Here is a 10917-nt window from a genome sequence, read left to right as displayed (position 1 = left end):
TAGATATAAGCCCAAGTGTACAAAGAGCTTTTAGCTCTTGCTCACACGGAGCCAAGAAGTGAGCACAACCTGCCACCAGGAATTAATGAGTGAGTTGGACCTCATCACGGCCGAGTATGAGAAAAGCTCAGAGCCTGGGGAGCTCGCAGTGGGGAGATTCAGTCTCTGCACTGGAGTCTTGAAAGATCTGTTAGGTGACACTGCAGGGCTGTGAGCAGGAGATGGATGCACCAGGGACTGTAGGCAATCCTACGCAGACTTACGAGGCCATGTGGCCCCAGACCTCAGTGGTTCTTTTGTTCTCTCCAGGCTGCTACTTTAATGCGCTTTACAAGCCTATATGCGTTATTTAAGCTCTCTCTTTTTTAAAAGACTGGGGAGGAGTTTTGTCTGGGATTGTTATTGATACTACTTGCAATATTAAACTGGGGATTAAAATAGATTTTATTTAATTAACCTGTTTCAGTTTCAGTTGCAGGAGAGATGTCAGAGCAGACAGAGGAGGATGTGTATGTTTAAACTGACTGAACTGTACTTTTGTCAGTGCAATGAGTATGAAAATCCCTCTGTGGCACCTAGAGAAGATTCCTTAATCTACTCAGCCTATTTCAGGGACAGGCTTCGCTGCCATCAGTGTGGCAAAGCATGGCTGGGGCTGGGACTGCACAGCTGGGCAATTGAAAGTGTGTTCGGGTGTTTCCATACTCCACTGGAAATGAAAACAGCCCAGGATTTGAAGAACGACAGTACAGCAAAGCCATGTACATTGCTATTCCTCCCAAGATGCCAAGGATTCAGATCCTGCAGTTGCCTTCACCGACGCATGGCCTGAGTAGCCAAATCCCACGTCTCAGCAGCCACCTCATGCCAGCTGGCCTGTGAACAGCTGCACACAGAAAAGTCAAGAACTCCAAAAATTGTTTCAACTGCCTCTGACTGCTTGTAGATCCAGCTCTAAAAACCTCAGTGCAACATCTGCACTCTGGCCTCCCAGCCTGAGGTCCCGGCCAGCTGTCTGTGGGTGTGACGGCAGCCCAGCGCTGAGAGAAAGAAAGAAGAAAATGCAGAGGGATGATGTGCCTAACCCACTTATCCCTCATTTTTCCTGAAAAGCGCACGCCCATCAATCCTGATAAACGTAATGTATCTCTCACCCTTTCACTTACCTCGAACTGTGGCAACAAGGAAGGTAGGGAGCTCAGTGCCACCCGTCTCCTCTCCCCAGTACAAGGCCATCACCACTACCGCAAACAAGAGTTCACTTCCAACATATTTGAACCACTGCATGAAAACACTGGTGTAAACAACTAAATAACCACCAGCCCCCATCCTGCAGTTGTCTACGTTGCTGAATAAGGCAGAAACATGCAGAAAAACACGAGGAAACTCTGCAGTAACCCCTTGTTTTGGACTGTAAGTCTTTGCTAACCACACTGCTCCTCCAGGCCTTTTCATTTCAGCTATCCCCGTTCAACCACCAAAGCTGTGGTTTGAGCCCCCAAAGGTACAAATTGAGGCAGATTGCAGCAATTTTACCCCAAAACATGATGGGGGAGGAGTGGCCTTGGGGCTCCTGGGGTTGGTGTGGTCAGCAGTGCTACCTATATTTCTATATATTAATATATAGGGTAGTGTAGAATCATAGAATCATTAAGGTTGGAAAAGACCTCTAAGACCATCAAGTCCAATCATCAACCCAACACCACCATGCCTCCTAAGTCATGTCCCAAAGTGCCACGTCTACATGTTTCTTAAACACCTCCAGGGATGGGGACTCGACCCCCTCTCTGGGCAGCCTGTTCCAATGCCTGATCACTCTTTCAGTGAAGACATTTTTCCTAATATCCAATCTAAACCTCCCCTGATATAGCTTGAGGCCATTTGCTCTCGTTCTATCACTAGCAACTTGGGAGAAGAGACCAACACCCACCACACTACAACCTCCTTTCAGGTAGTTGCAGAGAGTGATAAGGTCTCCCTTCAGCCTCCTCTTCTCCAGACTAAACACCCCCAGCTCCCTCAGTCACTCCTCCTAAGACTAGTTCTCCAGATCCTTCACCAGCTTTGTTGCCCTTCTCTGGACACGCTGCAGCACCTCAATGTCCATGCAGACGTCATGTCAATGTAGAAATATGTATTTTATTTACGCACACTTCATATATATATAGGGATATATAATCGTGTAAAGTCAGATATAAATATATATCCATAATATTTGGATTATTGAATATCCATATTGGGGTGTGTGTATATCTATGCCATGGTTATATACCCAAATATATGTGTATATATGTGTGTATATATATGTATATACCCATATAAAGGATAGACGATGGAAATTAGGATCTTATATCCATAAAGGTGTAGCTATCCATACGAAATATTCTCTAATTAGTCATAATGAAATGAATAATAAAATTTACACGTAAATACGAAGTAATTAAATAGAACTGCACCTCAGGGAGCTTCAGGGCGCCCTGCGCGGTGCAGGCAAGACAGCTCCCCTCAGGGTGGGCAGAGCCCCAGCAGGAGAGGCGGGGGGGCTGCCACCGGTCCCCGGCTCCCCGCCCGCCAGCCCCGGCGGCCGCGGGCAGGGGCAGGCCGGGCACGCGTCGCCGAGCGCCGGTGTCAGGGCCCGGCCTGGGCGCACGGACAGACGGAGCCTGCGCAGGGGGCGGGGTCCGCCCCTGGCGACGGCGGCGGCGGCGGCGGCGGGGCGCGGCGCGGCGCGGCGCGGCCCGGCCCGGCCATGAGGCTGACGCGGGCGGCTGTGCTGGCGCGGGCCAAGGCTGCCGCGCTCGACGGTGTCCGCCGGCTCAACTGCTGGTGGGGGGCGGCCCGGGGCGGGGGCTGGGGGGGGACAGGCAGGGCTGGGTGAGGGGGGAGTGTGTGCAGGCAGGGCTGGGGGGGGAAGCAGGCAGGGCGGGGTGAGGGGAGCTGGCAAGCTTTGAGGGGGGGGAGCAAGCAGGGCCGGGGTGGGGGGCAGCAGGCAGGCCTGGGGAGGGGGGGCAGGCAGGGCTAGGTTAGGGGCACAGACGGCCTGGCATGGGGAACTACAAGGCCCATGGTGGGACGTGTCAGAGCAGCTTTGGCAGATGGAGGTGGTGGGAGTGCAGGGGCCAGGGCTGTGGGGGCAGTGGGTGGGGGGCAGGGCTCTGCTGTGCTCCTAGTGACCCCCACTCTCCTTCTGCAGGGGCAGCCACATAACGGATGTAAGTACCACACAGCCAGCTCCCATCCTGTGAGGACACCTCCCAGCCGCCATCCTTGACCCCCAGCCAGTGGCACATGCGGTGCTGGTGGGGGGGAAGCCTTAGCCTAGGCCAGCAGCTGGAGCAGGGAGGGGATGGGGTTGATGGGGCCCTGAGGAAGGCGCAGGCCTGGGTTTGGGTTGGCCTGGTGCCAGCAAGTTGCAGTGCTTTTCAGGATTGATTAGCATCTTCTACCAAAAAAAAAAAAAAAAAAGGTTTGACGTTTCCAGCGTGTGCTTGGAAAATTCCTCTTCGAGGCCCTGCACAGACCCCTGGAGAGGAGCACCCTGAGTCCTACCTCATCTGTTTGGGACTTTGGATGATGGAATCTCATTAGGAGAGGGCTGTCTGGGGTGAGAGGGATCCCTTTCTGTGTGCAGTGGCTGGAAAACCATCTCAGAGACTGCAGAGTTACTGGAGCAGAAGAGCAACGTGATGCTGGCTGCTGTGTGTGCTTCCACTCCCAGGCAGAGAGGGTGGAGGAGCTGCTGACTCTGCAATGACTGTGGAAGCAAATCTCTGGTTGTGTTAAGCTTGGGTTAGACTGAAGCAACCCTAAATTCCTGGTCTTGCTTTTATCTTGCTTGTTGGTGATTTAAATTGCTTTTATTTATATGTTTTTTCTGGGAGTGCCAGCTTGCTGTTTCTCTCTCTTTCTGCCCAGATATCAATATGTCGGGATTTGCCCAACATCGAGGTGATCACATTCAGGTGAATGTCAGGCTGCCAGACTTGGAGAGGGCAGGGGAAATTTCATTTTGCATAGGGCTGTGGCTTGCCCTGCATTTTGTACCACTTCTGTGATTGTGTGTCTGAGCTGCCTGGCTCTTCATGCCTGATTTCTCAAGCGTCAGAGATGCAGAGATTATTCTTCTGCTAGCTCCTCTGCACCTTTCCCTTTGCTACTTGAGAAAATAATACCTGTTTCGAGAAGTGTTAAAACCTCTTAGGACTGTTGCTCCCTAAGTCCTATTCCATAGTTTGGATGGGATCTTCTGGGCCCCTATATAGGGCCAGTTTGCAGAATGCACGTTGAAACGCTTCTTGGATCTCACAAACCTTTTAGTTTCCATAAGCCACCCCCCAGCACACCCATCCTGTGGATCCCACAGAGCCACTGCTCTCTGCGACTTAGAGCTTTTCAGCTTGGGAATCTTATATGGGATCTCTTTCAGTGAGTCTAAGAAACTGCTACAGAAAAGGGTGCAAGTGTGATGGGTATTTGGGGTAAGCAAAGGCAGTTTGTCATCTTCAGCGGAGAGGAGAGCCTCTTTTTTAATTCTTTCCTCTGCTTAAAAAAATTTAATTATGTATTTTTGTTCTGGGTAAAGCCATAGGCCCCTGAATACCCCTTGTGCTGTGCTGGGGTGAGACTCCTCAGTGAAGCTGTGGCAGGAAAGGGGGCTAGAATGCTTGGTACAGGGGCTGCCATGCTCCTACCTGAATGGTACAGCGAGGGAGGGATGGGCTTGCTGGTCTCTGATCCTGCTATCTCTCTTCAGTGCCAACGACATCTCAGACCTTGAGCCGCTGACTCAGTGCCAGAATCTGAGTGAACTCTATCTGAGGAAGAACAATATTACAAGCCTAAATGAGCTTTTCTACCTCAAAAACCTACCCCGTCTGAGGGTCCTGTGGCTGTCTGAAAATCCCTGTTGTGGGTCAGACCCCCACCGCTACCGAATGACGGTGCTGCGTAACCTCCCCAGCCTGCAGAAGCTTGATAACCAAGGTGGGTGTTTGCAGGTAAATGAAGAGCCCTAAGCCATGGGCAGGGTGAACTGTAAGCTGGTGACATGTTGGTTCCTTTTGTTAAGGTGTCCTTTGACTCTTCCTTGAGTCAGAATCTGTGAGAGGTTGACTCTTCCTTCTGCAAGATCCACTGCTTCTAAGCTGTTTTCTCCCTTCCTTTCCCTTCCCTGCAGTGCCAGAGTTGAGACTAGTTGAGAGCGCCTCATTACGGCTGAGGGAATACCACTAATTAGTGATTTTTTTAGAGCTCTCTGCTGTGGCAAGACAAAGATTATGTTGTTGGATCTACTGCCATAAAAAAATGAGAACCTTTTCTGTCTGGTAGCAGTAATTTGGTGGCTTTTGGAGCCTTCTCCAGAGACAAGAAATGGCAAAGCATGTTTGCATCCCTCCCTGTTTTCTTTCCCACTTTGAGAGACTGGTGATGGCTGTTGGCGTTCTCCTGCATGGCTTTTACTGCAGGAGGAGGATGAAAGCAAAAGGCCAGTACAAAGGGCAATTTTTGGACCCAACCCCTGCGATATAGCTTTGCAGCAGCAGTACGTGCACGTTACAGGCTGTCTTCCTTGGCTGCTGGAGTTCATTGCAGCAGGGTTTTGTTTTGGTTTTTGCAGCTGTGACAGAGGAAGAACTGTCCCAGGCCCTGGTTGATGGTGAGGAGATCATGGCCCCGCCAGCCAGGAGGACTGTGGAGAATGGCTGCCCCGAGTCCACCAAATCCAGCGCTGCTGAATCCACAACGGAGACTGAGAGCGAACTGCTGAACTTCAGTCTGGAGGAGACAAAGTGAGGGCTTGCTTGTGAGCTGTTAGGATTTCTGGGCTGAACTTGCGTGTAGCATGAAAGGACCCTGACAGCCAACCCTGATATTCCATGGGGCAGGCCTGCAGCTGGTGCAAAATCCCGTTGTTCCAGTTACTGTGGTGGAGCTGTGCTGGTTTAATAGCACTGTGGGTCTGGTTCTGTATCTGCAAAACAGGCTCTTCTGTAGGTGGGTACTTAATCTCAAGCGTGTCAGCTGCATGTGCAGACAGAGATGGATCCTCTCTGAAGTGTGAGCTCCAGTCCATTCCTGCTTAGCTCTGCTTCTGTGACACGCTTTGGTACATGTCAGTGCGGTGACACTGTGTGGTGCTTGAGTGCATGGTCTGCAGTCCCAGCTAGCATCGGGCATGGGAATCTGTCATCCCAGGTGGGGCTGCGAGCAGACACCTTGTAGCAGCGTGCTCCTTTACATTTTATAGCTGTGAGGCTCTTACTATGTGTGGGAGTTCTGCTTGGGGTGTTGTGGTCTGTAGGCAGTGGTGGTGTGTGAATAGATGTGCCTTGAGTCTTTCAGCTAAATGCCTGCATGGTTGCCCATGATTATAAAGGATTGGCCTGGCAGAGAAGGTTCTGCCAGCTGGTCATAATCACATTTGTTCTTCCTCCCCTGTGTTAGCAAAATTCGAGAGGAGCTTGGTATGAAGCCTGTTCCCAGGGATAAATTTTCCTCCTTTTCACCTCGAGAGACAGACTGCAATCGAAAGAAGAGAGTGAGTATCTTTTAAAGACCAAATTGCTTTCATCATGTGCAGTTCTGGGCGGCACCATTTAAGAAGGATGTTAGGATGTGTGAATGCATCCAGAGGAGGGCAACCAAGCTGATGACAGGGCTGAAAAGCATGTCCTGTGAGGAGCGACTGAGGAGTCTGGATTTGTATAGTTTGGAGAAAAGGAGGCTGAGGGGCGACCTCATTGCTCTTTGCAGCTTCCTCAGGAGGGGAAATCGAGAGGGAGGTGCTGATCTCTTCTCCCTGGTATCCAGTGATAGGATGCATGGGAATGGCTCAAAGCTGTGTCGGGAGAGGTTTGGACTGCACATTTGGAGGCATTTCTTTACCGAGGTGGTGGATGCCTCAAGCCTGTTGGTGTTTAAGAGGCATGTGGACAATGACCTTAAGAACATGCTTCAACTTCTGGTCATCCCTGAAGTGGTCGCATCATCCGTTCACTAGATGATCATAGTAGGTCCCTTCCAACTTCTATTCTATTCTATTCTATTCTAATTTTTAAGACATTATGCAATGTAAAGAAAGCCCAGTGGAGCTTGTCCTCTTGATCTGTCTGCGTATGAGCTCATGTGTGTCCCTTTGATGGGTTTGTGCTAAGAACATTTGGTAGTTGGGCAGCAGCTGAAATGCAGCTGGAGGCTGTTGGCCTGGTGGACAGGACTGAGGTGGTTTTTCAGATCCCTCCATGGTGTAGCCTCAGATGAACCTCATGGATCTTGGCTGTTCTGCTGGGAATGGCTGTCTGCTGGGCTCAGTGCCATCACTTCAATTGTCAGGGTGAGATCTAGACCACATTCTGCCTCGTTGCGATACTAGTTGTCTGTGATCTCTCTTCTGTTCATGTTTTAAATGTATTTTGAGTGTATTGCTTTGCAGCACCATGAGAAGTACTGCAGGCTTTGGCCTTTGGGAAAAGGAAACATTAAACAAGGGGAGGTTCAGGCTGGACATTAGGCGAAAGATTTTCTCTAGGAGGAGAGTTAGAGAGGCTGGAGAATCTCTCCCTGGAGTCTTTCAAGACATGCTTTGACAGAGCTGTGGTCTGGTATGTGCAGGAGCCCTGCATCGGTGGGAAGTTGGGCTGGGGACCTTCAAAGTTCCTTCCAATTTGTGCTTTCATGATTCTCCCAGCTCTTCTTATTCCTCAGATCAGAGGGTTCCTGACCCATTACATGCAGTCATGCTGGAGAGAGAGGGTGGCGGCTCTTGAATGAGCCTCTCCTTGCAAAGTCAGTTAGGAGGGTGGCCAGGAGCCAGAGGCATGTGGGCAGTCTGTGCTGGACTAGGCAGATGGGTTTGTCCTGCATTCCAGCTAGCCTCTGCCCATGTTTGCCCCAAGGGCTTGGGTGATCTGTCCCTGTAGCTGCAGGTGGCTGTTGCAAACTGCTGGCGGTGGCAGTAGAAGAGGAGTTCCTAGAAAGAAGCAATCTGAAAATCAAGTGTGCTTTTCTGGGCTGGCTTTAACATGCTGTATAAAGCAGTGTCTGTCTTGTCCCAACAGAACAATGTCCTGAATGCCATCCTGCTTCTCATGAAGGAACTGGATGTGGAGGGTCTGGAGATAATCCAGCAGACAGTGGGGAGGAGGCTCCAGGCCTTTCGGAAGAAGGAGCTGCAGGAGGAGTGACAGTGCCCATTACAAACCTCCACAGAGCACCAGCCAGCCCCAGACCTGCAGCGCCGTTCTTCTCACACATACATGGCTACAGCCAAAGCCTTGGCGTTTTCTGCAGAGGGGCTGGAACAGGGTGCTCCTGGCTGCCCCTATAGCTCCTGACATCGCCTCTGGCTGTGCGCATCACACTGGGGCTGGCAGCAACCGATCTGGCGCTCAGCTTTCCTGCTTGCGTAGCAGGCTCTGTTAACATTTGTATCTCATGTTGCTGGGGCTGTTTGATGGGAGCTGCAGGGGAACCAGCAAAGCAAAAGTGAGCAGGGCTACAGTGAGAGGTGCTACTGTGCTGTGCGATCGAAGGGGAATAGCAGAGCCTGCTGATGGCTAGAAAGGTCACTGCTTGTTGGCGGCTTCCTGTCAGACTAACCCTTGCCAGCCTCCGTGTGTAGCAGGCTCTGAAGGCAGCTTCTACCACAAAGGTTTGTTTTTGTAAAGTCTTTCTAGGATACTGCCTGAAATCATCACCAAGAACTGTCTGGTGCAGATGGTGAAGGTCAATGTCAAATTCTTAATTTATCTTCAACTCCTGACTTCTTCTGGTCCTTGTTAGCGCATGCAACATCTGATTGGCAGCCCAAAGAAAAGCTCGGTGCAGCCTAGGTGAAGCAGGAATTACTCCCTGCCAGATCCTGAATGCTCAGCTCTGCTCTCTCCCCCACATGCCCCAGCAGGCATTAGAGCAGCTTAAGGAACCTTAACGTCAGAGTACAAAGTCCTGTGCGTTTTGCAGTTGGGAGAAAACAAGCCAAGTGTTACTGTCCAGTTTGCACAGGCATCGGGGTGGTGTTTAACTGGAAAAAGCTGCATTTACTAAGATTTTTTTTTATAGAGCCGTTAAATGCAAACTAAACCGTTGTGGCATACCAAATAAAACCAGTTATCCCTCTAGGATGTGTAAGTTGTGGCTGGGGTTCAGCAAACAGTGAGAATGACTGACTCTGGGCATTGCTCCATTACGTCTGGTTCGCGGCTTGCATTGTCAGCCCTGTAGAGCAGGAGGAGGGCTGTGGGCCCTCGTGCCCTCCTGCTTCACTGGACCCATGAAACAGCTCACCCGCCTCTGGTGCTGCTTGATACTGCACCAAGCTGCTGCAGGGCTGCTTTTCAAAAGTGCTGTGGTATTTGGGAACCTTCATGCAGCCAGAAGTCCACACCTAGTGCAGGAAGCAAAAGGAATGGTGAGCAAACCTTGCTTGCTCACACAGGTGCAGAGCCTGCCCGGGCAGGATGATGGCCCCCGAGACAGGACACAAGCCCTGTGGCCACTCAGCTGCAGACCCTGGTGCTGCGCAGGGCAGACTGGCCATTCTGTGTCCCCACTCGCCCTGTTTGTACAGGTGTCCAAGCCCCTGCATGCTAGGTTGCGCTGCTGGGAAGGAATGCTCCTCGGGGATGGTGACGGACCTGTGTCCACAGGCCTGTTTACTTCATCTTGGTGGGAGGGGGCACAGTTTGACCCTGTCACTTGGGTGAAGATTGCTGATGCCTTTAACTCTTAAAATGACCTAGTTCTTGTCTTCTGCATTAAATCCAGCTGCATTTAAATGGCCAGTCTGATTTATAATATACCAGACTTCCCTAGACAGCCAGGGCCAGAGAGACTTACTGGTCATGTTTGCATCTTGCCCGTGCATTGAGGGCAAGTCCTCTCCCAGGCTGTCTCGATGGCCTGCTTGGTGGCAGAAGTCACACCTGTCCGTGTTCAGGAACAGGGGAGCTGCTGTTTGGGTGTGCTGGACCGCCCAGCTTTGCTGGGAGGAGAGCGATCAAAGCAAGTGTCATCCTTAGTCATCAGAGCTCGTTTATGTTGAAGATGGTTAATGGAGCAATCGCCATGGCCTGAGGCTGCTCTGGCACGGTTCCTCCTCTCTCCGCTGGAGAAGTTGGGCTGTTAATCCCCTGGCATGACTGTCCCCAAGCAGAGCTCGCCGCCTACGTGCCTCGCTTGTCATACTTGGCTGGTGTGGGTGCTCGGGCTGCCAGGCAAGCTGCCCTTGATGCTCCTGACTGACCACTCCTTGCAGGGTGACCCCGCAGCATCCTGCTTGTTCTCAGCACAGCCTGGGGGGGAGGCTGGCTGCTTCAGCTCATGCCTCTTCACTCTGGGGACCTGGCAGCCTGCCTTTCACTGCAAGATGCTCATGGCTTTGTACTCTGCCCTCTCTTTGGGGATGGGGGAGGCTGGGGGCTGCGCTGGATGTGCTGAGGAAGCCTGGGTGCACAGTCACCGCGTCTCCTCCTGCTTGTACTGGCAGGACACAGGGTGGTTGTTCCCAGTGGGATGTGGGGCTGTGCCTGTTGGTCTCCTGACAGGAATTTGGCACTCCAGGCTTTTTTTCTTGGGTGGAAACAAGGTGTTAGGGCTGCAGTGACCCCTGTCCCCATATACATCCAAATGTGCAGCTGGTTTGAGTGTGGGGACATCCACTCCACCCACCCCATTCACACCCTAAACCTGGCTGCTGGAGGGCTGTGGTGCTGTGCCAGCCCATCCAGTGCCCTGCCTGCTGCCAAGAGCATCAAGCTGGAGAAAAAATGCGTGCTGGAGAGGAGTCGAACACCCAGGGCCTGCCAGCTGCACCAGGGCACAAGGGTCCACCTGGGCTATGGTACAACCATGGGGCTTTTCGGCATGACCTGCCTTCACCCTGACCGGCCTCAGCCAGGGGTATTGAGTAGCGAGGGC

The 10917-nt window shown here is 51.8% G+C and overlaps 1 protein-coding gene across 1 annotated transcript; it reads left to right on the top strand.

Moving 5' to 3' along the window:
• The first annotated feature begins 2671 nt into the window (after nt 1-2671).
• Nucleotides 2672-9119, top strand: CFAP410 (cilia and flagella associated protein 410). Its single transcript, XM_075099556.1, has 7 exons — nt 2672-2826; nt 3194-3212; nt 3916-3962; nt 4754-4983; nt 5618-5789; nt 6445-6538; nt 8058-9119. Exons 1-7 carry the CDS (start codon nt 2750-2752, stop codon nt 8181-8183), a joined length of 765 nt encoding a protein of 254 aa, XP_074955657.1. The 5' UTR covers nt 2672-2749; the 3' UTR covers nt 8184-9119.
• The last annotated feature ends 1798 nt before the right edge of the window (nt 9120-10917 follow it).

This window comes from Phalacrocorax aristotelis, chromosome 7 (assembly GCF_949628215.1).
Source record: "Phalacrocorax aristotelis chromosome 7, bGulAri2.1, whole genome shotgun sequence".
In the NCBI taxonomy this organism is placed as follows: Eukaryota; Metazoa; Chordata; class Aves; order Suliformes; family Phalacrocoracidae; genus Phalacrocorax; species Phalacrocorax aristotelis.
The sequence above is the reverse complement of the archived record's forward strand: the minus strand, read 5'-3'. Positions and strand labels throughout refer to the sequence as shown.